This window comes from Lissotriton helveticus, chromosome 8 (assembly GCF_964261635.1).
Source record: "Lissotriton helveticus chromosome 8, aLisHel1.1, whole genome shotgun sequence".
NCBI lineage: Eukaryota > Metazoa > Chordata > Amphibia > Caudata > Salamandridae > Lissotriton > Lissotriton helveticus.
The window spans coordinates 379,482,653-379,509,942 of record NC_136069.1 but is presented as its reverse complement, the minus strand read 5'-3'; the positions used below and the strand labels follow the sequence as shown (position 1 = coordinate 379,509,942).

The window sequence follows — 27,290 nt, the reverse complement described above, 5'->3', positions numbered from 1 at the left end:
AGTAGTGCGCTATACAAATTCTAACTTGACTTGACTTGAGTGTCACTTGTTTGCTGTGTCATGTCAGGGGGCATAGTGTGTAGAAGTAATCAAATGAATCTGTCCAGGTCATTAGTTCCTGTGTCCTTCGTGCCGTGCTCTCAACAATAAAACGCAAATGCAAATCAACAGCGTCCATACTACCCGCTACTCCCGTAAACGGCAGCAGGTAGCCAACCCGTGTCTCCTCCCCTGCTCCCACCCACGCCTGCCCAACCCCAACACGGCCGCGTCCCAGTTCCCCCCCCCCAGACTATCCAACCCTCCCTTCCGCCCACTACCCTCCTCTCACTCGCTCATAAGTTAACGCAAAGTTTAAAAATACAAAAAGAAGTCAAAAATACATAAGTACCTCCAATCTGAGGGACCTCAACCAGGTGCGGTAAACACACAGGGTCGTAGGTAGCACGCTCACAACAATTATATAACTATATCAATCAGTGCAACTTGCTGCAGCCCCCCTGCCCCCAATACAGAAACAACAGTCACAGCATATGTCCCCAGTTAACGTGATTAAGCCCCAAAAATGGCATATAACTTATATTATAACACCCTATTATTGCCGGTCCCATTTCATGTCAAGATCAAAGTCCAAATTTATCGAGCACTCCATCCGGGCGCCTTGCTCCAGTAGATTACCAGGGAGCAGCAGTCCGCCTCAAATCATTGTATTTACTGCATTACAACAGGGCCAATCCCAGTATTATCACTTTAAGGGAGTATCAACTGTAGTAGCAATCCCCCCCACGCCCCACTTACAGCTGGTGGTCCATTGTGACAAGCTCGTATTGGGTACCACTGAGTCCCCAGCCCCCAACAGCCATATCTGCAGAATGAACCCCGATGAGAGGCCCCCAAGGGTGTGAGCGTCATGAGCCGGTGAATAACCCAGCTAGCCACAGACAACAAGTTCAGTCCTGATCACTCAGTGAGAGTTCCGCAGGGTCATCAGAGCGTCCGTCTTCCGTTGATTGCCACATGTCTCTGCGCCAGTCTTTCATGGCCTTCTGTAGCGCCCGTGGATCCGTGAAGATCGTGGACCTCCCCTCCCTGTTGACTCTTAGCTTAGCTGGGTACAGCATGGCGTAGTCGACCCCTAGCTCCCGAAGTTGGCGCTTCGTTGGCACAAACTGACGCCGTGCTTCTAGCACCCACGCTGCAAAGTCCGGAAAAAGAGATAGTGTGGACCACTCGTAAGTCAGTGGCTGTTTCTCACGTGCAAGTTTCAATGCCGTATCTCGGTCTCTATAATTGAGTAGCTTAGCAACAATAGGGCGTGGCGGGGCTCCAGGTTTGGGTCTCGGCCAAGAGTGCGATGCGCTCTCTACAACGAACATTACCGAAAAGGCTTTGTCCCCCAGCAGTTTTTTCAATAGGGCCTCAACAAATTGTTCCATGTTGCCCGTTGAGGTGCCTTCTGGCTGGCCCGTGATTTGTATGTTGCATCTGCGAGACCGCGCCTCTAAGTCCTCCGCCTTTGTCCTGCAAGATTTGAAGCACCCTACCCAGCTGCTTATGATCAGCGTCCAGTGTCGTCTGAGCCTCTTCCACCTCACCAATGCGACGTTCAGACATGTCCAGGCGTTCAGCGTGCTTGTCGAGTCGTTCCGCCATCCGGTCCATGCGATATGTGAGGGCATCCATCTTTGTTCCAAGGAAGGTGATACCGCCCTGCAGGTTCTTTTCCATAGCCAACAAGATGGTGGGAATATCCGGTTCCGCCGCGGCCTCATCTCCCGCAGATCTCGCTCCGTCGCTTTCTGTGCTCGGCGGAGGATCGCTGGGCTTGGAGCCTCTGTTGCTAAAAGTCAATTTAGGTTGCGATTTGTCCGGAAGGCCCATAGCGGCCCGAGCGTCCTCAATCCCACTAATAGGTGCGAGAGGAGCCCACTAGTTCTGCAGCCACGCCAATCCACTCTCGACCTGGCTCTCAGCTCCGCACACAGACCACAAGCCTCTGACAGTCAATATGTCGGGTAGGACCCGCAATGCCTCCCCACCATATAGCATCGCCAGGAAGTCTGTGAGTACCAAATCTCTCCAAATCGCACCCAGCACTGGTGTGGAGCAGGCCCGCAGGACAAGGTTTCTTCAGGTAAGAGTATGGGTGCCTTACCTACCGCCACAACCTCAGTAGGCAGCGAGTCAATTGGTGGCCCATGCGTCACAACACAGGGTGCTTCTCGCCGCCTTCAAACACAGGCGCTCCCTCTGGCGCTATACGCAGTCTTCCAACAGGCGCAGCCACTGTCCAGACGTCCAGGCCAAAGGCGGAGTGGGTCCGTAAAATAGTCCCAAACAGAGGGGGGGGCTCGCGCCTCCCGCCGCCGCCAACACTATGTACAGCAGTCCCGCGCCCACTCTTCACGCCACACGGGAAGGGGGAGGGGGGTCGAGGCCACAAGCGTCCACGCCGGTGCCCTCAGTCTCTCCATGGCAGTCCGGGGAAATGCCACGTGACCTTTCTCTTAGATAGTGCAGCCAGAGATCCGTCATGGGCCGCAGTCTCCCACCAGGCTCAGTTCCTCGGGCCGCCGGCTCCCGTGAAGGCTGCAGGGCCCAGCTCCGCAAGTGAAGCCGGGCAGTCTAGTAGTGCGTCACCGCGTCTCACCTCACGCGGTCCCCACCAATCTCATCACCACTCTCGGGGGTCCACAGGAATGCACCACAGGGTCCGGCCGCCGGTAGAAATCGCCGCAGGCAGCGCAGCCCTCCTCCAGCGTCTCGGCTCTTCGATGGGGCAGGGACAACTCAGCCCCAGGCGCGCGATAGGCTCCGCAGCGGCGCCCCAGCCGGCAGGGCCCAAACAGGATAAAGTGCACTTCCCCGTTTCGGAGCTAGGATCAAACGTGTCGCAGGTTAGGGGACACGGCTGTGAGCAGAATTAATGACCGGATGGTCGTGGAAGCGTGGGAGCTCTCGGCTCAGGCAGCCATTGCTGTTGCGCGCTAGCTCCGCCCCCCCCCACCGGCTCTTGAAGAGTTCCTCACCTTCACTAGTCCAGAGCCATCTCAACTACTGTCCCCAACATTTTCACTCCCTGGGGTTGCAAGACAACTACAAGAAGTCGGTCCTCAACCCGACACAGAAGATACATTACTTGGGCGCCTCCCTGGACACCGCAAGGGCAAGCGTGTGTCCTTCGGAGGAGAGGTTGTCATCAATGCTGATCAAGGGTCGAGCTCTTCTCAGTGCTCCACATCCTATAGCAAGGCAGGTGTCATCGCTGCTGGGGTCGATGGCTGCATGCATCTTCATTGTGCCCAATGCCAGACTTCATATGCGGCCTCTGCAGCAGTCCCTCGAAGATCAGTGGACGCAACGGTCAGGCCGTTGGGATGATCCTGTGTCTCTTCCTCAGGCTGCCAGAGACTCCATCAAATGGTGGACAAAATGGTATGAGTATTTTCAAGGAAGCAAAAAGACCCTCCACCAGGAAATCTTATGCCTTCAAATGGAAGAGGTTTTACCTGTGGTGCAAGGATAACGCCTATGATGCAATCAAAGGTCAGGAGCAAGTAGTCCTTCCCTACCTGTTATACTTGGCGAAGTCCGGCCTGTAATATTCCTCCATCAGAGCTCACCTGGCTGCAATTACAGCTTACATGAAGTCTCCGGACCAAGGGTCATTCTTTCAAATGCCACTGGTCAAGGACTTTCTGGAGGGACTCGAGAAGGTTTATCCTCCAGTAAGATCCCCTTCTCCGCCTTGGGAACTTAACATTGTTCTTACTAAACTGATGGGTGCTCCTTTCGAGCCTATTCATAAGGCCTCTTTGCAGCATTTGACCTGGAAGGCTGCTTTTTTAGTAGCCATCACTTCAGCCCGCAGGGTGAGCGAGATTCAGGCGCTGTGCTGTAAGGAGCCTTATACTGTATTTCATGCCAATAGGGTGATGTTACGTACTCATCCGAGCTTCCTTCCCAAGGTAGTCTTGAATTTTCACATCAATCAGGTTATTACTCTGCCCACCTTCTTTCCTAAACCATCGACTCCCCCTGAGAGATCATTGCATTCTTTAGATCTCCGGAGAGTACTGAAATTTTACCTGGCCGAGACTCGCACACTTGGGAAATCTGACCGGCTTTTCATTACCTATGGTTCCACTAACACTGGTCTATCTGCATCTAAAATATCCATTTCTCGATGGATTGTCTCTTGTATAGCTTTATCCTACCAGGTACCTAACAAGACATTACAAGGCAAACCTAAGGCACACTCTACCAGAGGGAAAGCTTCTACCACAGCTCTCCTTCGCAATGTTCCAATGTCTGAAATCTGTAAGGCAGCAACATGGCGATCAGTACCTACCTTCACACGCCATTACTGTCTAGATTCTGATGCACAGGCCAATGCCCAGGTTGGGCAGGCCTACTTGCGGAATTTGTTTGCCTGATTGCAATTTGAATGTAATGATTTTTTCATGTTCTGTATACTCTGTTGCCTGCCCGCGAGGTACTGGGTATGGGCTTTCTACTCTATTCATAGATTATGACTATTGATCAGTATCCCCTGGATGAGAAGGATTAGTTACTTACCTGTAATCCTAGTTCTCATCCAGGGGTATGCTCATCAAAGTCATAAACAACCCTCCCTCCTCCCCGGACGAGCATTACTGGAGTTGTTCTATATTAATTGTTTTTATACTCCGGTGTCTATACAGAATGCACCGTTCAAAAGAACTGACCTAACTGTCACCTGTGGTGCATGATGGGAGCATAGGGTCTCCTGCAGGTCTTACAGGCATGGTACCCTAACCCTTGGATGCCTTAAAGGCAAGGTGTCAGTCTTTTCTTTGTTTCATTATTGCTCTGCTATGCAGCCTACAGGCAACTGCCTGCAATTACAAGTTTTCCTTTTGGCAATAAAGCATTGCTGAATGCAATTTTTCAGTGCATGTCCTCTTTTCCATATGGGCAAGGAGGGTATTGTGTTTTACAATGCAAACTTATGTATTTTCGGCATTTTTGCCATGTTGGAAACATTTTTAGGCTGCATGTATATGTTTCACATATGTATATATATGTATATGTATTTTCTATATGCTCCGGGATCCCGCATGTGGGCGGGGATTTTTCACAGATTATTACTTTGAGTATACCACTGGATGAGAACTAGGATTACAGGTAAGTAACTAATCCTTACTTTCCTTTGGTAAGCTTTTTCTGGTAGAAACTCTTTATTTTACTGCAGATTCCTTAACGACTGACCCTCCTTCCCATTCTGTGCAATGGACTAATACAGCACCTTTTTAAGATGCCAAAATTATAGATCTTCACACTGGCATTTTCGGATTTCTCTAGCCTCCGCATCGTAGCCAAAGGTCATAAAGAAACTGACAATAATACATGGAGGTCGCGGAGATATAGTGGGCCCATTGTTCAGGCTGTTACAGAACCTAAGTGCAAGATGCCACCTACCGGCATTCAAGGAATTTGCTTTCAAAACTTCTGGATCCAGTCCAGTGCCTGCTGGAAATTTATTAGGTGAAGAATCAGCAGTTAGAAAGTCTCTCTACCAGAAAAGATATTACCAAAGATAAGTAACTTTTTTGATTTGTGCCCAAAAATGAAATCTAGCTAATAATTGCACCAAGAGGAGGGTGTTAGAGGAACAGTAATTGGGTCTAGGAGTAAGACCTGTATTTTTGGAGAATCGAGACAGACAATTAAGCTGTATTTGGCTGTTTATTCGCACAATTTATGTGGGTTATTAGCTGATTCTGTCCCTTCCCTGTCTACCTACATCATTCCTCTGCTGCTTTGTAGCTAAGTTCAGTTTGAAGAGGTTTCATAACATATATGCAAAACTTTTCATAATTGAGTTGGATTTGTTTGTCATCTGTTGGGAGCAGCTAGGTTGTATTGCCTGGGAGTTGTATACATATTTAGCAATGTCCGCAACTGGCTGAAGATTGAGGCACGCACCACAAGCTTCCGTGAAGGATTACCACAATTTGATGAAGATGCTATTACGCAGAACTAGTGACTCATCTTTGGCAGTTTTGTCTTAAGAAACCAAGATTGTTTTTTCAGGGAGGGGAGGCAAGTGTTGGATGCTTTTAATGGCTTATTTATGGAGCACCAATAAAATATTCCACAGATGCTGGCTATTTGATCAAAGGTTGACTCTACCTACCTGTTAACTTATTACTCCCGACTCCAGAATTGCGATGCTTTTATTATCAGTCCCAGGCAAAGCGCATTAAGGATTTTGGCATATATTTAACCATATAGTTCGTTCCAGCAGGTCATTGATCATTTGAACCAGCAGCTGTAAAGGTCACTTATCGTGAAAGAAAGTGATTCCAAAAACCACAGTGGCAGAGTTTGATGTCAGAGTTGGTTATCTTGTTAAGCAGTTTCTACCTTTGATGTTCTATAATATTTCACTGAAACGTCACTCGTTTCTTCTAAACTTATGTAACCTTTGTCTCTTTCAGGTTTGCGATTGGTTGTACCCTCTCATGTGTACTCAGTCACCAGTTCTGCGTTACAACACTGGAGTGTACATGTTTCCAGACGTGATGTCTCAAGTTGTTGGCTCTTATGTGGGAGTCGTACTGTCTGCAGAGCTTCCTGCTGCTGACCGAGAACTTTTTGAAGACCTTTTAAGTCAGATGTCGGACCTGAGAGTCCAGGTACTGAACAGTGTTTTTTCTTTAACTTTGAAGGCCTGATGCCGATAAACCAAGGTATAAACAAACTACACTTTCTATTGCAGTCAATTTTATCGGAATATGCTAAATAAACCATTGTCATCTTATTTTAAAAAGTGCACAATAGGATGTACATGTCTGCATAGACCTTAACTTAGTTTACTGTATAAACAATCCTTACTGCCAAATAAGTCATATGGAGTTGTCAGAACAACAAAGGGTCGTATCTCATTTCTGATCCCATTTCGACAAATCTGTTAACCATTATAACAAGCATTGGTAAATACAATAGGTTTTGCCTAGATTATTAATCTAGATTATTAAATATATATATATATATATATATATATATATATATATATATATAAGTTTTGTTTTAGTTTGGTGAGCAGTTGTGCAATATAATTTAAAGGAACTCCTTGCTCTAAGACATAAGGCGCATGACCGATTCCAAATTGTGTTTTTGTTGTGCCAGTGCAAAGTGTACATTAAGTAGCTGTGGACACAAAATGCGCACTTGTTTAATCTAATTCGAGTGTGAAATCAGTGCAACACAAGTTGTTACACTAATGCAAGGACCGAAAGTCATCCCTGGTGAATATTTGACTTGACCAGTTATAAATATAATCTAAAGTACCCTGTTGCAACCTAAGGGGTTTTGGAAATATGAGAATACATGAGCGTATAAAAGAAGGAAGGCAAACAATTGTACAGCTTGTACAAAAAATAACAAGGGAAACACTTCCAGCGAATATACACGAGGCCAAAGACGCAAGTGTATTCCTGTGGCTTTCAGTGGGCTCTCAGAAAACACTCTTACAACTGGTTGACTGGATTTTCAGACAGGGCACTCACTCCTATGCAGCAGGAAGCACAGAACTCCAGTAAGTGCTCTTATTTGAGCTCTGGAGATTCACTAGCACCTGACCCATCCTGGAGTTAATAAGTTGAAACCGAAATCCTCTCGCTGAACTTTTCGTTGTTTTATGGTTGGCTGTTTTTCCGGAAATCGCTCTCTTGGTACAACTTTGATTGAGACGAGTGAATGACATTTGCCCCAATGTTATTAAATAAGGCCTTCACTCTTTTTATTTCCCTCCAAATTCTCCGCCAGTAAACATTTTTGGGCTGTATGCATTTCACTATAACTGCAGCTAAATCTTCCCCTGGTTTCAGCGTATTTAATGCCCCTCCGAATCAAAGCGCAGGTCCTTTGAAGAAGGGGTGTAATGTAGAGTTTTAGACAAGTATGGAATTCCCAGTTGTCCTTAAAATGAAAAGTAGCATTTGGCAGGTCACATAGAAGTGCTGCAGGTTAAATTCACTGGAACAAAGCTCGCATATAAACCGGGCGATAAACATACAATGTAATTTAGTTCAATATTTTTGTTGAAAAACATACCCCCCCCGAACACAACTAAAAGAGTTACCTTAGATAGAAAATGGCACTTCAAAATCACCAGGAGATTGTATTCACACATCCAAAGCTGTAATATTGCTGATTTCCTGTTGTCTGCTGTTTGTTATACAAAGTGTACACATTAGCGCACACACAAACACTCACACTACTGCAATAATTAATAAATATACATGGGCAGCTGCTTAATAATTAGTAAAACAGGATGGAAGAAAAATTGCAGCACCTAAACATATGCATCCAAACATCCGCATATATATACAAATGTATCCAGTGCTCTCATACTAACTGGAACGCACTAACATACACAGAAATCCACACGCTTGTACAGGTACACTGAAAATCACGAACATGGACGACCACACAACCACCCGACAAACACATAGACACAGCTAGCACACTAAAAAGCATGCACCCAGGGCCCTAGTCGGGGGTACACACTGATGGACTGCGTCCACCCATTTTTTTCGCAGGGTGAATGCCGTCCACCCTGCCAAGAATTTGGACCCTACAGAATTATGTGCTGAACTCGTCCCGGTGTAATTTCCAAACACCGGGATACTTTCAGCAGCGCCTGCTCGTTGTCTGCTTTCCTTCTGCAACAAGCAACGATGTGTAGGCGGGATCAGGATGGGGCTTTCTTATTTAAGACTCATGCTGGGCCATAACAAAGGCCGAAATTCAGGGGTCATCAGGCCTCCTTTTGCTCTAGTCTCTTGACTGGGACCACCCAGAAGCCTCACACCTGATGCAAATGAAGCGGAGGGAAACAAAGTCTCACACCTTGTTAGCACTTCACACATACTTAAGAGAGGCAGCTTTTCACTTTGTCCAGTCCCTGTTTAGGAGATATGCATGCACTGTAAGAATATCTGATGCATTGGTCTTTTCCAGATTTACAACAAAACCATTTGCATTTATAGAGAGCTTACTTTCCCCGAGGAGGTGTTGAAATAATTTAAGTAAGGAGCGACCGTTGACCCTGGTCGCCGCCACTCGTCACCTGCTGCTTCTACCGCTGCTGCGATCTGCTGGACTACAGTCTCCCCCCCCACCACCGGCTCCCACCGCTCTCTACCCGGCCTTCCCGCTGCTGCCACCCTGCTGCCCCGCCCCCCAGCACTCCTATTGGCCTCCCCGCTCCCCAGCTGCTCCTCCCTTCCAGGCATCCTCAAATGCAGGCCGAGAAGCAGCCGCGCAGCGGGTGCGCCTAAGGCAAGCCTGTCTGCGCCCGTCCGCGCCTGGACCACGCCGAGCGCCAGAACCCCTGGACCCTACGAACGCCACGCCACCAGACCACACTACGACGCCAGCAGCCTCCACGCACTGAACGCCGGCCGAAACCACACCTGCTTCCAGGCCGCCCCGAAACGGACCCACGGACCTTTCTCCTGCTGCACCTGCAGCTTCACCTGCGACAGAAACACCAAACCTCCAAGGACTTGACCCAACTACCTCCGCTGCATAATCCTCAACACCGACTCCGCACGCAAACACGCCGTCGACCTCTGGGATCTGCTCGACACCACCGCCCCAGATGTGGCCTTCCTGACCGAGACCTGGTGGAACGACTCCTCGGCGCCCGACATCGCCATAGCCATCCCGAACGGCTATAAGATCACCCGCAGGGATCGCGCCAACAGAATCGGAGGAGGAATAGCCATCATCCACAAGTCACCCTCAAAGTCGCCACCCACGCAGACGGACCCCCTCAACATCGCCGAACACCTGCACTTCGGAATACACACCGACCCCAACACCACCCTCAGAGGAACACTCCTCTACAGACCACCTGGACCCCGGGCTTAGTTCAGCGACTCCATCGCCGACCTCGCCAGCACCCACGCACTCGCCTCCACGGACTATATCCTTCTCGGGGACCTGAACTTCCACCTCGAGAACAACGACGACGCCAACTCCGCCACCCTGATCGACAACCTCGTCAACGTCGGCCTCAGACAACTCATCACCACACCCACCCACACTGCCGGCCACATGCTTGACCCCATCTTCTCCACAGGCTCCCACGTCCCCTTCAATCACACCACCGAACTCCACCAGACCGACCACCACTGCATTCACTTCACATTCAAGAAACCAACCACCGGGAGCCGGCCATCTTGGCCTCCTTAGACGCCACAGTGGCCTTTGATACTGTTGAGTGGCCATATTTGTGAGCGTACTGGCAAAGTTCGGATTTGGTCCTGGCTTTATTAGCTGGGTCAAGCTCCTTTATTAAGATCCATTGGCTCAGGTTGTGGTAAATGGTCAGGTCTCTAAGCCTTTCGTTCTGGGAAGAGGTACAAGACAGGGTTGTCCATTGTCTCCTCTTATTTGCCCTTGCTCTTGAGCCCCTAGCCGCATGGATTAGATGGGAACCTTCGATGATGGGTATTCAGTGGGCCCCGGACTTTGAGGACCGTATTTCGTTCTATGCGGACGATATACTGTTATACCTGACATCGCCCCGGAAGTCGTTAATAGTTTTGTTTGATGTCCTTACATCTTTTGGTAGAAATTCCGGCTTAGTTATCAACTGGACTAAATCTTATTTATATGTCCTTTCAAGTGAAGTCCCTCTTTTGCCACGCGATTGTCCCATCCAGGTTGCACACGCGGGTTCTAAATATCTTGGGGTGTACGTGTCGTTGAACCAGACTGTCCGATATGAACAGAATTTACTCCCGCCGCTGAACCGGTTGAAGCTGGATGTGGTGCGCTGGCGCAAGCTACTGCTTTCACCGCTCGGCCGTGCGGCGCTTTTTAAGATGATGTCATTGCCACGCTTCCTATATGCTCTTCATAACACCTTTGATGTAGTCCCCGCAAGCTATTTTCTGGCAATTGAGTCTCCAGAGGAAGTTGATTTGGGACGGGCGTTCGCGTATCGCCCTTGCCAAGCTGACGTTACCATGGTACAATGGCGGTATTGCTCTCCCCGATATCAAGCGGTATTACTGGGCGTCTCAATTGGGGGCCATTAATCATGGTATGTATGGCCCCGAGTTGAATCCTGCTTTTGAAATGGATAGGTGGTTGTTGCCGGGGGCGATTATTATAGAGCGCTTTATTCTAGACTAGATGGCGGGAGACTCTCGGGGCCCACAAAGATTGCAGTACGGATATGGAACTGCGCTAACAGTGCAATGGGTTGGAAAGATCAACTGACCCGGGCGACCCAGCTTTTTGCCTCCGAGAAGCTGGGTAGCTTGTGGAAAACGAAAGGATTTGAGAAATGGGATATGATTGAGATCAGTAAGGTGAGAGTGACCTCTGGGTTAAAGGCAAGTTTAAAACTTTTGAGGAATTGCAAGTCGAGTTCCAACTTAGTAAGATGGAATATTTTCGATATGCCCAGGTCCGTCATGCTTTGTGGTCGGTTTTTCCTGACAGTGCAGATATTCCGGAATCCTCTCCGCTCGAAGATAGAATACTAGACGGTCATGTGCCAGTTAGCACTATCTCCTTGATATATAAAAAAATAATCAACGGTAGGGCTGACCTGTTAGTGCTCCTCGGAGATCTATGGACCCGAGACGGTCTTTAATTAGACTACGAGGACTGGCAGTCCGTGATCTCTTCTCCCAAAGAGGTCGCGATTCCGGCCCGTCTCCTGTTGGTGCAACTTAAAATTCTACACAGAGTCTATGTGACTGGTCCCCGCTTGATTAGAATGGGATACTCAGAAGATGGTCTTTGTAAGCGTGGTTGTGGGCTACTCGGGACTTTTTTGCATATAATTTGGGAGTGTCCCATGGTTGCTGCCTTCTGGATTGGGGTGCACAATAAGATGGGAGAGGCTACCGGTGTTGCTCTACAACCTGAGGCTAGACGTTGTCTCCTGAATGTCTGGGAACCAACTGATTATAATGTCGTACAGACACAGTGGGCAACCCTGGGAAATATGTTGGCTAAGAGAGACATAGCACAGTTGTGGGGTTCCAGGAGGCCATCCACGGTCGAGGCTTGGATGGAAAACATGGATTGGTGCATGTTTAGGGAGAAGACGGGTTATGTGGCACGAGGGCGGCCCAGGAAGTGGAGTAAGGTCTGGGGTCATTGGAACACTTACCGTGGAGATATTTGCACTCCTCCTCTTCTGGATGTCTCTGAAGTTCAGCTTTCCCTCTGACCCACCATTCCCGTAATGTAGAATAAATAATTGCTCTGGAGCTAGTTTCTCCCCTGCGTCCGTTCCCTGATATAATTTATAAACTTTACTGTATGCTTTCTTGCTCTTCCTTCCTCGTTCGGACTATATCCTATTGTACTGTACTTTTTTGCCTTGTATGTTATTTACCTTCAATAAAAAGATTTACACAAAAAAAAAGAAACCAACCACACACCATTGCACCCAACAGCTGCCTCCCCGCTGCTGGAGCAAAGTCACCGAAGACCAGCTGCTCACCTCCCTTGCCAAGAACCCACCCACCAACCCCACCAACTCTGACGCCACAGCCCTCAGACTCAGACAGTGGATCGACAACTGGGCCAACACCCACGCCCCGCTCAAGAAACCCTCTTAACAGCCACACCAGCAAGAGAGCCACATGGTTCACCAACGAGCTCCAGGCCTCCAAACGCGCATGCCGAAAACTGGAGAAGACATGGCTCCACGAACGCACACCAGACAACCACGCAGCCCACAAGGACGCTACCCGCAGACATCACCACCTCATCAGATTAGCCAAGAGATCCTCCTTCAAAGACTGCTTGGATAACAATGCACACTACAGCAAAGAGCTCTTCAGCATCGTAAAGGAATTCGCCAACGACATCCCGCCCTCACAAGAACTGTGCGACTCACTGGCCATCTTCTTTCCACCGCAAGATTGCTGACATCCACAATCGCTTCAACACCTCGACCGTCCCGACTACGCCAGACCCCACCTCCCCTGTGAACACCACCAGCGCCAACCGCCTGACCTCCTGATTCAACGACAATGAGACACGGAAGGTCATGAACTCCATCCACTCTGGATCTCCGAGTGACCCGTGCCCACACCACGTATTCAACAAAGCAGACGCAGCCATAGCACCCCAACTACGGAAGGTCAACAACTTCTCCAGTATTAGGGGTGTCTTTCATAGATTCACATGCTTGAATATCCCCCGTCGTCGAAGTGGGAGTCCCACGGTACATACAATAGCAGTCATATATGCATGTATACATGAAAATTATAACAAATAAAAATATACATACATATAGTGCAATAAATTGTAAATTCTAAAAGTACCATAGAACATAATAGGCCCATTGAAAAGCCCAAGGGAGAACTCACTTTAGTAGCATATCAGTGTCATTATGTGTTGGATCACATTCCAGCCAATCAGGCTGTAGCCTCCTCTAGAACCTTCTCCTCAGAAGCCCAAGTCCTCAGATTTTCTACCGCACGTCGTGTGAAGGGAGTCTCCCTGAGCTCTGCTCAGTTTTCTTCAACTTTACTGTTCTTTTTCTTCAGAAAATGTCTACAAACAAGAAACCTTTGTTTAAAGCCTGCCCTTCTTGTGGTAAATTACGCCTTTTCCACGAGGATCCACACAGTAAATGCATTTACTGTCTCTACCCAGACCATGAGGTCAAAAACTGTAAGTACTGTCGTACTTTCCCTCCCAAGACTCTGAGGGACAGAGAGGCCTGTCTCCTTCTGTGGCTACAGAGGTTGAAGACTTCGGACACTGCACTTTCTGAGGTAGGCAGTTTATCTTCTGGTTTTTCAAGATCGTCTCAGAAGCGTGGGTCGGAGACTGAGGTTCCTTCTCCTTTTCTTAAGAAGAGTAGACTGTTGGAGTCCTCTACGATTGTCTCCCCACAGGATTTGCTTCAGGGCACGTCTACGGGACCTGGTTCTCTGACGTCTGCGCCCAAAACCTTGCCTTCCAGTATAAAATCTGGTTTTGGCTCGTCGACGGGCTCGTCGACGCGTCCGTCGACGTCTTCAGCGTCGACGAAATCTGTGTCTGCCATCTCTACGTCGACGACGACATGCACAATGTCGACCAGCGCTACGTCGACGACGACCACCTCGTCGACGACGACCACGAAGATGAGACCCATCTCTTCGGTTGTGAAGATCTCGTCGACGACCGTCAAAGAGAGACCGTCGACGACGAAGTCATCGACGCTTCCTTCGTCGACGCGTACACCGTCGACGAAGATCAAGCCTTCTGCCAGCACCTCGTCGACGGGCCCGTCGACGGTTGCCTCGTCGACGGCGCTTTCGACGACCAGCATTCCATCGTCGACGGCCTCGACGACGGCTGTCATCCCGTCGACGTCTACGTCGTCGTCGACGACCAAGGCTTCAATCTCGTCAACGGCCAAAGCTCCACTCTCGTCGACGGCTCCGTCGACGGCTTCGTCGACGGACAAGAAATCCTCGTCGACGAAGAAAAAACCATCCATTTCTACGCCGATTGGCTCTGTGTTGACGACGCAGCCGCCTCAGGTTCTCAAAATGGGGTCGCACACTGCTAATACACCAGCGGGATCGCCCCTAAGGACCATGGTAATTGTAGTACAGTTTTCTGCGATGCATCTTCTTTCGAATTCTCGCGTATCTTCGAATCTTCGCCATCCCTGGACACGTGTTTCGGGGTATTTACCCCTCATCAGCAGGGATTAGGCTATCTTCTGGGGTTGCTGCGTGCTGCCAAATATTACCAGGTATAGTACCACACAAAGGCACGCAGGTGCGGGATCCCGAGCTAGTCAGCTCACGGCTCCAAGGAGCATAAGATTCACAAAATGGGGTCGCACACTGCTAATACACCAGCGGGATCGCCCCTAAGGACCATGGTAATTGTAGTACAGTTTTCTGCGATGCATCTTCTTTCGAATTCTCGCGTATCTTCGAATCTTCGCCATCCCTGGACACGTGTTTCGGGGTATTTACCCCTCATCAGCAGGGATTAGGCTATTTTCTGGGGTTGCTGCGTGCTGCCAAATATTACCAGGTATAGTACCACACAAAGGCACGCAGGTGCGGGATCCCGAGCTCGTCAGCTCACGGCTCCAAGGAGCATAAGATTCACAAAATGGGGTCGCACACTGCTAATACACCAGCGGGATCGCCCCTAAGGACCATGGTAATTGTAGTACAGTTTTCTGCGATGCATCTTCTTTTGAATTCTCGCGTATCTTCGAATCTTCGCCATCCCTGGACACGTGTTTCGGGGTATTTACCCCTCATCAGCAGGGATTAGGCTATCTTCTGGGGTTGCTGCGTGCTGCCAAATATTACCAGGTATAGTACCACACAAAGGCACGCAGGTGCGGGATCCCGAGCTCGTCAGCTCACGGCTCCAAGGAGCATAAGATTCACAAAATGGGGTCGCACACTGCTAATACACCAGCGGGATCGCCCCTAAGGACCATGGTAATTGTAGTACAGTTTTCTGCGATGCATCTTCTTTCGAATTCTCGCGTATCTTCGAATCTTCGCCATCCCTGGACACGTGTTTCGTGGTATTTACCCCTCATCAGCAGGGATTAGGCTATCTTCTGGGGTTGCTGCGTGCTGCCAAATATTACCAGGTATAGTACCACACAAAGGCACGCAGGTGCGGGATCCCGAGCTCGTCAGCTCACGGCTCCAAGGAGCATAAGATTCACAAAATGGGGTCGCACACTGCTAATACACCATCGGCAACCCCAGTACACGGCCTATCCCTGCTGATGAGGGGTAATACCCAGAAACACGTGTCCAGGGATGGCGAAGACAGCGAAGATAGCAGAAGATCGAAAGATGATGCATCGCGAACACTTTACTACATTGACCAGAGTCCTTAGGGGCGACCCCGCTGGTGTGTGAGTAGTGTGCGACCCCACCCCCATTTGTAACTTTAAAGCTCCCTTGAGCAGTGGGCTGACGAGCCTGGGATCCCGCACCTACGTGCCTGAGTGGTACTATACCTGGCAGATATTGGCAGCCATCGGCAACCCCAGTACACGGCCTATCCCTGCTGATGAGGGGTAATACCCCGAAACACGTGTCCAGGGATGGCGAAGACAGCGAAGATAGCAGAAGATCGAAAGATGATGCATCGCGAACACTTTACTACATTGACCAGAGTCCTTAGGGGCGACACCGCTGGTGTGTGAGTAGTGTGCGACCCCACCCCCATTTGTAACTTTAAAGCTCCCTTGAGCAGTGGGCTGACGAGCCTGGGATCCCGCACCTACGTGCCCGAGTGGTACTATACCTGGCAGATATTGGCAGCCATCGGCAACCCCAGTACACGGCCTATCCCTGCTGATGAGGGGTAATACCCCGAAACACGTGTCCAGGGATGGCGAAGATAGCAGAAGATCGAAAGATGATGCATCGCGAACACTTTACTACATTGACCAGAGTCCTTAGGGGCGACACCGCTGGTGTGTGAGTAGTGTGCGACCCCACCCCCATTTGCGCCTCAGGTTCTGCCTGACACTGCCACATTTACGCCAACGGGCTCGTTGACGTCGCGTCGACCTTTACCGAAAACAGCTGCCGCCTATACAGTGGTTACTGCTTCTTCTTTGCGGACAGTACCACTCATCCAACTGAGTCCTGTGCGGGGCGGCACTCATCTTCCAGACCAATTGTTCCAGTCTGGTGAGGAGGAATTCGGAAACGATTCAGAGGTGGAAGAATTTTTTAAACAGGCTACCAGCCCTTCGGATTTACACATTAAGTGCCAGGAATATAGTGATGAGGGTGATGTGGTGGACAATGTCGAAGATGGGACTGAATTGTTTCCGGTTGATGCGTCAGAACCGATGCCTTCAGAACCCACTACACAGATACCTCTATCTTTGGTTATGAACCTTCAACACATGCTGGATGATTATAACCGCAGGTTTCCTTCTTCTACATCTGCTTCCCCAGCACCACTGCCTCCTCCGCAGCCTCAACCTCAACTTCCTCAGGCACCTGCACCAGCTTCACCCGCGTCACCGGGTGGTGCTCGTCCTGACACTGGCGACGAGGATCCGGATCCTCACAATACTGATGATGACGACAATGGCGTCGATATGACTGAGTGGGACAATTACAGGGCTCAAACACCTTCCACTCCGCCCACCTCACCTCTACATTCGCCCCCAGTGGACATTGCACATTTCCACAATTTGATGATCCGTGCTACCAAATGTTTTCATCTCCAGGTCGAACAACAACAGCATGAAAGTGAATGTTTTTTGTATGACTTTAAAGACCTATCTTAAAGGCAATCCCACACGATACCTATCGTGGATTATATTTGGAAGGAGGGCCTTAAATTGATGGAACGTCCAAATTCTGTACCTGCAGTTTTGCCTAGATTGGACAGGAAATACAAGGCTCCGGCATCCTCCCCGGCCTGCTTGGTGTCTCAGCCAAAGGCAGATTGGGTAATTACACAGGCTGCGCAAAAAAGATCGCGCAATCCTGCTACGCCACTCACGTCTCCTCCTGATCAGGAAGGCCGCAAGTTGGATTCGATAGGAAAGAAATTCACAACTATGGCGGCTACTACGGTGAGGGCGGCAAACACTCTGGCTATTCTGGGCCGTTATGACCGGCAGATGTGGTCCGAGGTTGCTGCATTGATCCCTCAGCTACCTGATGCAATCCGTTCAGAAGCACAGGCAATTATCCAAGAGGGGGAGTTGATTTCATCCGAAATCATTGATTGTGCACTCGATATTTCCTCAACGGGGTTTCGACAATTGGCTGGGGCTGCAGTCTTGAGGCGTCAAGGCTGGCTGAGATCTACCACCTTCCGTCCAGAGGTACAAGCAAGAGTCCTAGACTTGCCGTATGACGGAGAATTATTATTTGACAAACATGTTGATGATGCCCTTGAGGCGATCAAAAAGGACACCGACACTGCGAAGTCCTTGGCTACCTTACAGTACAAGAAACGACCCTTTCGGGGTGCACGAGGTAGAGGCGGAGGTTCCTCTACTTTTCGTGGATCAAGTCAATATCGTTCTTACAACACCTACAACGATAACAGACAGAGGGGTTCCTATCAACCCCAAAAATCGTCAATCCACCTCCAGACCATACCAGAGGAAATCCACTTATAGAGGTGGCTCAAGCAACAAAAAACAGTGACTGCCTCAGACCCTTCCTTTTGCCGACCGTAAATCTTGGAGGTCGCATCTCGAAGTACTTTTACAAATGGTCCGAAATCACCTCCGACCAATGGGTCCTGGACGTTATAGCCAAAGGACATACCCTGGAATTCACAAAATTTCCACCCTCTCATCCACCTTCGGGGCCCCCACCTCCTCATTTCAAAGAACTTCTGGCCCAGGTGAAATTGTTGATCAAAAAAGGAATCCTTAACATAAGAGGGAGAGGGAGAGGAAGTAGTGGATTCTGTCTCCCCTAGCAAGTATCATAAACAAAAGGAATCCACAAAGTGGAAGGTGGTTGCTACCACAATGGTGGGGAGCAACCAGGGTTGTTAAAATACCCCTCACACACCAACAGGCCCCTTGGTGTCATGCTTCATCATCGGGGTCTTCGCAAACCTCTACGGGATGCGGCGTGCTACGACTTCACGACTACGCAGGAGCACTTTTAAGGTGAACTATGTGTTTGGTGTGTGTGGGTAAACAATGTGAGTGGTGAGGTGAAGGTGAAAAAATAAAAATACCTGGCACGTGAGTACTGAAAAATTTTATTAAGTCTCCGGCTGGTATTATTAAAAGAGTGCTGGGATGGTTGTGGTCTACTAATTAGGGTAACCCAACCATGTCAGTGCGTCGACATGTTTCGGAGTTTGAAGAACTCCTTCTTCAGGACGAGGATGTGCACTACTTATCCCCACCTTACTCACATGTGTGTAGATTTAAAAGTGTGCTCTACAAAAAATGGATATGGTGAAAATTTACCTATCTATGTTTAAAGTAAGGTCCGTTGCGCCCAATTGGCGATTCGAGACACCTGTAAACAGAAAAACAAGTAAAAACAGGATAATACATGTTTTCTAATCTTTTGCTGTGTAAATGCACAGGGGGGTAACAAGGAACAAAAGTGAAGGTCCAGGAACCCTGAAAAATGAAAAAAGAAAAAAGAAAAAACGAATAACACATGAACTGGGACACACATTCAAGCATAGTATCTGGTGGGACCACTAAGGGTATAGTTCCTGATACAGATGTATTGCTTACTTATGGAAAGAGGTTACATGGCCTCATGAGCCACAGCGTGTTGGGGGGTCCGTTCTACCAGATGAGGCAACCTGTGAGGTATTCAAGGAAATGGATCAACATGATGTAAACCCTCGTTTTTGATGAAAGTATTACACACCACATCCACACATTCAGACACACTCACGGTTACTCTCAGGGCTTCCTGACTTCCTCCCTCTTCACGTGGCTCCGACGAGTGAATTTTGAGTTAAAGAGAGGGTTTTTTATAGTCTGGAAGGATTCAATTAGTCGCTAATTGAAGGCGGAACCGGCCCATAAATGTATATTGCTTTTAGGCTCTTTGTCGCTTCTGCGCGCATCGGGGATTGTATTCCCGTGTGACCGCGCATGCGCGGTAGAGCAGTGGGGGCCGGCCGCGCATGCGCGGTCTGATGGTAGTGTATCATCGCAATGGGGTAGTGTAGCTCGCCGACGCGCATGCGCAAAAGAAAGACGTGTCGGTCTTAGTATTCAGGGGATGTTCCAGCGATTAATTGTGGCGATGGCTACAGGTTAAATCGACTGAAAAAGCTAGGATGAGGGCAGAAACTGGTCCCTTTACGAGAGGTTATTGGAAAAGACTCCTGTCAGTACAGAAATCATGTTTGCAGCTATAAAAACAGGCATTGTAATTATAGAAGTCCTTGGGGGAATTGGTAACAATAAAGGTCCAGCTATGGCTTGACCAATAGAGAATGTTGGTCAGGATATTCACCTGGGTAAAAATAATAAATAAATATGAAAATAAATAAATATATGGGGAAAACAGGCCAAAACATGATACATAGTTACATGAGTTATGATCATAACCACCCATTGAGTTGTAGGTGCAGTTATTCCTAGTAGATCTAGTTTATACAGCACGGTCACCTAAGTAATGAGTTTAGGGTAACTAGGCTCATGCAGGTAGATACCGTGTTTGATAGGTTACTGAAGCGGGTGGCTGTTAGTAGGCGTACTTGGCAAGTCTCGTGGGTTTCTTAGCGTAATTGACTCCATGGAATGGAGTCGTTCAACCCCGTTACGTCTGAGCCCAGACGAAACACCCATCTCTGTTCTTTCTCAAATAAGCCTCTTTCTGATGGTAACTGCTCAATAACAGTCCAATGTATGTCATTCACACAGTGCTGTGCTTCAAGAAAATGAGATGCCATTTTCGTTGTCTGTTTTTTGCACCTTACATTGCTCTTGTGTTCGTTAATTCTTGTTTTCACTGCACGTGTGGTCATTCCCACATACTCCTTGCCACATGGGCACGTGATGAGATACACCACATTGCGGCTGTTGCAATTCGTGACAGCACGTTGCTCCCATTTTTCGCCATTCCTGAATTCCAGAGTCAGACTTTTCGTGGTCAAATGGCAGTTATTACAATTCCCACACGGGTAGTGCCCATGTAGTCCTTTCAGCCTTGTTTGCTGTACTGCATTGGTTTGCGGTCTAGTGTGGACCAGAATGTCCTTCAGGTTTCTTCCCCTTCTATGGGCAAAGATGGGTTTTTCCAAATCTAGACTCACACTGGTCAGGATGCGCCAATGTTTGTTTATTAGTTTGGATACCTGGTTCGACACAGGATTGTAGGTCGTGATACAGACTGGTCTGCCTGATTCCTCTTTTGGTGGGTTGTCATCCAGCAGAGCTTCACGGTTATTGTTCCTGGCTCTTTTCATTGCCTTGGTAATGATCTTGTCTGGGTATTTTCTCTGTTGCAGTTTTTTACTCAGGTCCAGAGCCTGGATTTTGTACTTCCCCACATCGCTGCAGTTTCGCCGTAGGCGAAGAAACTGCCCATATGGTAGGTTCTCTCTTAGGTGACGCGGATGAAAGCTGTCGAACCTAAGGAGGCAGTTCCTTGCCGTTGGTTTGAAGTGCGTCTCTGTCTTTAGGAGGCCAGCGTCATGATAAATATTCAGGTCTAGGAAAACCATAGACTCATTGGACATTTGATGAGTGAACTTCAAAAACTCATTTTGGGTATTGATCCATTCCAAGAAATCCATGACCGATTGGTTATTACCTTCCCACACAACCAACACGTCATCAATATAACGTTTCCAGGATAGGATTTTACTCCTGAACGGGTTGTCTTGGTGAAGGATTTTGGTGGTCTCTAGATGGTGTACGTAGAGACCAGCCAAACTAGGAGCAAAGGTGCTCCCCATGCTGGTCCCATGGCGTTGTAAATAGAGGGTGCCTTCATACTCAAAAAAGTTTTTGGTGAGGGCCATCGAGATGCACTCCATTACTACGCCTCTTGGGGTGTGGTAAAGCCATTGTTTGCTGTATAGAACTTCCTCAATGATGTTGAGGGTTTCATCGTGTGGGAGGCTGGTGTACAAGCTCTCCACATCGAGGCTCAGTAAGATTTGAGAGGAAGGGTCAAAAGGATGGTCTTTCAGTAATTGGAGTATGGCTTTGGTATCCTTGAGATACGTATCAGTGGCCTGTACCAATGGTCTCAAGAAGGCATCTACGAACTTGGAGAGGGGTTCTAATATTGATGAGATACCAGACACGATGGGGCGACCAGGGGGGTTTTCAAGATTTTTATGAACTTTGGGTATCGTATAAAAATACGGTATTCGTGGGTTTTTTTGTGTCAGAAAAAGGGCCTCTTTTTTCGTAAGCCAATCATGGCTTAGAGCTTCTTCAGTCATTGCGCCCACTCTGATTCGTATGGACTCTGTGGGGTCCTCTTCCAGAACCTGATAGTTCCTTCTGTCTTCGAGGAGTCTCCTGCATTCTTGATCGTACGCCGTTGTTGTCTGAATCACAACGGCCCCGCCCTTGTCCGCGGGTTTTATAATGATCAGTTTGTTTTGTGATAATTCTCTCACAGCTTCGTTCTCTGCTCTGCTCATGTTCTGAAAAACCCTAGAGTCCGTGTCCACTTTGCCTAGCTCTGTCATTACAGCTTTTTCAAAAGCTAAGACTTCAACTGGAAGTTGGTTATCCTGTGGGGTAAAGGAAGATTTTGGTTTTAAACCCGTGTCGGATGTTTCGACTCTGGGTGCTTGATTGTGAAAGAAAGCCTTTAGTTTGATGGTCCTAATAAAATCCTGGACCTCCTTATGTAAAAGGAAAATGTCAGGCTTGTTCGTGGGTACGTAGCCTAAGCCTTTGTTCAATACTTTTTCTTGTATTTCAGTTAGTGGCCACGGGGATATGTTTATGACTAAGTTCCTCTCTTGCTGGTTGAGGCTTGACCCGCTGTCATGCTCCTGGTGTGCATTCTGGGGTCTGATTCTGTCACTGGTTGCCAGGTGACATTGTTTCCTCGCTTGTTCCGGCCCCTGTTGGATCCTGGGCCCCACGATAAAAAAGGTTGTGGATTTTGTTGTTGAACGATTGGTTGGTCTTCCCCCCATTGTGGGTACATTGGGCCCATTGGTGGTGGGCCATACTGATATTGTGGAAATTGGAAAGGGCCCTGAAAAGGGTTGAACATGGGTGGTCCTTGGAAACCTCGCCATCCTCTTTGGCGTGGATACTGGTTTCTCTGTTGCCGATATCCGCCCCTTTGTTGTCTTTTGTTCCTAAATCCCCCTGAGTTGTTACTGGAAGAACTCCCATCTGAATTGACGCTATCAGCATCACTGGTGTTGCCACTTGCCACATAATCTGCTTTGGTGTAGGGGTAAGCCCATTCCGCTGTAAAGCGGTCTTTATCCTTTTTAAATTTGTTAAATTTACTCTGTTTTAAAGTGGCTTCGAAATCAGACATTTGTTTGTTAAGTTCTTCCAAACCTTTCTTTAAATCAGCCGGTTGGATATAACCTTTCAGCTGGACTTCCAGTCTCTGTATCTCAATCTTTAATTCTTGGGATTTTTTACTCGCCGTCTGAACTATCAGTACCAGCCAGTCTCTAGTGCAGTGCCAGGAGATTAAGGACCATGCTTTTTTGAAGGCCAAATCGTCTTGGAATATGAAAGGTTCATTTTTCACTAGTAGGCCCTGAGGGGCTAGTTTGTTCCTTAAGTACTCCCTCATGAGTAGACCATGTAGGGCAGCTCTTATCTGTACCTTCCGCACATTCGTTAGTTCATCCCAATCTCCTACTGTGGGGGCAGGGTTGTCGGTGCTTAGACCCTCGAAAGGATTATCCTGCGCCAAAAGTCTATCGATCTCATCCTCAGTGAAAGTTAGCCCGTGTTCATCCTCCATGATGGTTGTGGTGGATGGTAAAAATAATGTTGGATGTAAAGTGTGTCGTCAAAATGGTGTGTTATTCGTTAAGGGAGGGGCTCCCACAGCTGTACGCTGTCATAAATAATCCTTAACATAAGAGGGAGAGGGAGAGGAAGTAGTGGATTCTGTCTCCCCTAGCAAGTATCATAAACAAAAGGAATCCACAAAGTGGAAGGTGGTTGCTACCACAATGGTGGGGAGCAACCAGGGTTGTTAAAATACCCCTCACACACCAACAGGCCCCTTGGTGTCATGCTTCATCATCGGGGTCTTCGCAAACCTCTACGGGATGCGGCGTGCTACGACTTCACGACTACGCAGGAGCACTTTTAAGGTGAACTATGTGTTTGGTGTGTGTGGGTAAACAATGTGAGTGGTGAGGTGAAGGTGAAAAAATAAAAATACCTGGCACGTGAGTACTGAAAAATTTTATTAAGTCTCCGGCTGGTATTATTAAAAGAGTGCTGGGATGGTTGTGGTCTACTAATTAGGGTAACCCAACCATGTCAGTGCGTCGACATGTTTCGGAGTTTGAAGAACTCCTTCTTCAGGACGAGGATGTGCACTACTTATCCCCACCTTACTCACATGTGTGTAGATTTAAAAGTGTGCTCTACAAAAAATGGATATGGTGAAAATGTACCTATCTATGTTTAAAGTAAGGTCCGTTGCGCCCAATTGGCGATTCGAGACACCTGTAAACAGAAAAATCAAGTAAAAACAGGATAATACATGTTTTCTAATCTTTTGCTGTGTAAATGCACAGGGGGGTAACAAGGAACAAAAGTGAAGGTCCAGGAACCCTGAAAAATGAAAAAAGAAAAAAGAAAAAACGAATAACACATGAACTGGGACACACATTCAAGCATAGTATCTGGTGGGACCACTAAGGGTATAGTTCCTGATACAGATGTATTGCTTACTTATGGAAAGAGGTTACATGGCCTCATGAGCCACAGCGTGTTGGGGGGTCCGTTCTACCAGATGAGGCAACCTGTGAGGTATTCAAGGAAATGGATCAACATGATGTAAACCCTCGTTTTTGATGAAAGTATTACACACCACATCCACACATTCAGACACACTCACGGTTACTCTCAGGGCTTCCTGACTTCCTCCCTCTTCACGTGGCTCCGACGAGTGAATTTTGAGTTAAAGAGAGGGTTTTTTATAGTCTGGAAGGATTCAATTAGTCGCTAATTGAAGGCGGAACCGGCCCATAAATGTATATTGCTTTTAGGCTCTTTGTCGCTTCTGCGCGCATCGGGGATTGTATTCCCGTGTGACCGCGCATGCGCGGTAGAGCAGTGGGGGCCGGCCGCGCATGCGCGGTCTGATGGTAGTGTATCATCGCAATGGGGTAGTGTAGCTCGCCGACGCGCATGCGCAAAAGAAAGACGTGTCGGTCTTAGTATTCAGGGGATGTTCCAGCGATTAATTGTGGCGATGGCTACAGGTTAAATCGACTGAAAAAGCTAGGATGAGGGCAGAAACTGGTCCCTTTACGAGAGGTTATTGGAAAAGACTCCTGTCAGTACAGAAATCATGTTTGCAGCTATAAAAACAGGCATTGTAATTATAGAAGTCCTTGGGGGAATTGGTAACAATAAAGGTCCAGCTATGGCTTGACCAATAGAGAATGTTGGTCAGGATATTCACCTGATCAAAAAAGGAGCCATCGAAATCGTGCCGCAAGGTCAACGCGGCAAGGGGTTTTATTCCCGCTTTTTCTTAGTCAAGAAGAAGTCGGGGGAATGGCGACCGATTTTAGATTTGCGAGCCCTAAACAAATTTATCATTTCAAAAACTTTTCAGATGTTAACTCTGCTCCAAATTCTGAATTTTCTCATTCCAAACGAGTTCTATTCAACAATCGACCTTCAGGACGCTTATTTCCATGTGCCAATTCACCCCAGACACAGGAAGTATCTACGGTTCACAGTCGGCCAGCTACACTTCCAATTCAAAGTCCTACCATTCGGCCTCCGATCAGCACCGAGGGTCTTTACCAAGATCTTGGCCCCGGTAGCTGCCTTCCTGCGTCTCCAAGGTATCCAATTTTACCCATACCTGGACGACTGCCTCATCAAGGCAAGAACTTTTCACCTGACGGAGCAGCACACTGAAGTCTGCGTCTCCCTCTTCCACGCCTTGGGGCTTTCAATCAATTGCCAGAAGTCACATTTTCACCCATCGCAAAGGAGAGATTTTCTCGGAGCCTTGCTAGATTCTCGACAGGGAAAGGTGTTCGTGTCCCAGGAAAGACAGGACCGCATGGCAAAGATGGTGCGCTTCCTCCAATCTAAACTGTACGTTTCTGTCCGAATGTTCAAATCATTCCTTGGCATGGCTTCTTCGTGCATCCAACTTATCCCAAATTGCAGATTGCACATGAGGGCTCTACAGGAGGAACTGGACAGGCAGTGGAAACAGGTGTCGGGGTCATTCGAGGACAAGGTCCTTTTAACACCTCGCATCCAGAAAGCGCTGGAGTGGTGGGCTCACCCTCCGCACATACCTGCGGGCCGATCATTCCAGGACGAACCTCCAACTCTGACGCTTACAACAGACACGTCTCTCGAAGGCTGGGGAGCGCATATCGGCGGCATGTCTGTGAAAGGGAAGTGGACAGCAATCCAACGAACTTGGCACATCAATCGTCTGGAACTCTTGGCGATTTTCTTAGCCCTAAAATCTTTCCAGAGGTTAGTGCAGGGACACACTTTGCTGGTAAGGACGGACAACACCACCAGCATGCACTACCTCAACAAGCAGGGCGGCACGAGGTCTCTTCTACTTTCTCAACTGGCACAAGAAATATGGGATTGGGCGATTCAACGTCACATTCATCTCACAGCCAGGTGTGGCCAATGTTCTGGCAGATTCACTCAGCCGAGCATCGTCGGACAATCACGAGTGGGAACTCCACCAGCCGACGGTCGAGTTCATTTTCCGGCGGTGGGGCCGACAACAGATGGATCTTTTCGCGACTGCTGTCAACAGGAAATGCCAACGCTTTGCAAGTCGGCATCCCCACAGAGAGTCGAGCGGGAATGCATTTTCGATCGATTGGTCGAACGACTTCATCTATGCTTTCCCTCCACTTCCTCTGATCCCTCGCCTGTTACACAGGATGAGGTTCCAACCTTGTCGCATCATCCTGATCGCACCCAAATGGCCGAGACGTCCATGGTTCACGGACCTGCTCCTCTTCTCGCAGTCCGACCTGTTACCACTTCGTCATCTACCGCACCTCCTCACGATACAGCAGGGACTAATCTGCCACCCGGATCCGGCATATCTTCAACTCCATGCCTGGAACCTGAGTACAATGAATTTGCACGTTTAAATATTGACAGGGACTGCAGGGAGGTGTTAGCGCGGGCTCGCGCACCCTCCACCATAAAAACGTACCAATTAAAGTGGAAGCGTTTCTGTGTCTGGTGCCGCACTAAGGATCTGGACCCAATGACTGCAAAACCTGAACAGATTTTACCTTTCTTTTTATCCCTGGCAAAATCAGGACTGTCACACTCAACTCTTAAAGTGTTTCTGGCGGCGATTTCCCGTTTCCGCCATGATGGTTCCACATCTCTGTTCTTCAAGGATCATTAAGCAATTTTACAAGGGCCTTTTTAGGATGTTTCCACCTATCCGTCGCCCTCCGCCTGCTTGGCGCTTGAATTTGGTCTTGTCTCAACTACTTCTACCACCATTTGAGCCTATTCACTCTGCAAATATTAAATTTCTCACGTGGAAAGTTGCTCTCTTACTCGCCTTAACGTCCTCAAGACGTGTCGGTGACATCCAGGCGTTTAC

At 48.4% G+C, this 27,290-nt stretch overlaps 1 protein-coding gene across 2 annotated transcripts in view; it reads left to right on the top strand.

Annotated features, from left to right (window-relative positions):
* The window catches only part of SPART (spartin), a 343,637-nt gene that overhangs the window by 77,640 nt on the left and 238,707 nt on the right, over positions 1-27,290 (top strand). For both annotated transcript variants that reach the window (XM_078657185.1, XM_078657184.1), the window contains exon 3: positions 6,483-6,680. In XM_078657185.1, the coding sequence (XP_078513311.1) occupies positions 6,483-6,680 (198 nt within the window). The remainder of the gene's footprint in view (positions 1-6,482; positions 6,681-27,290) is intronic.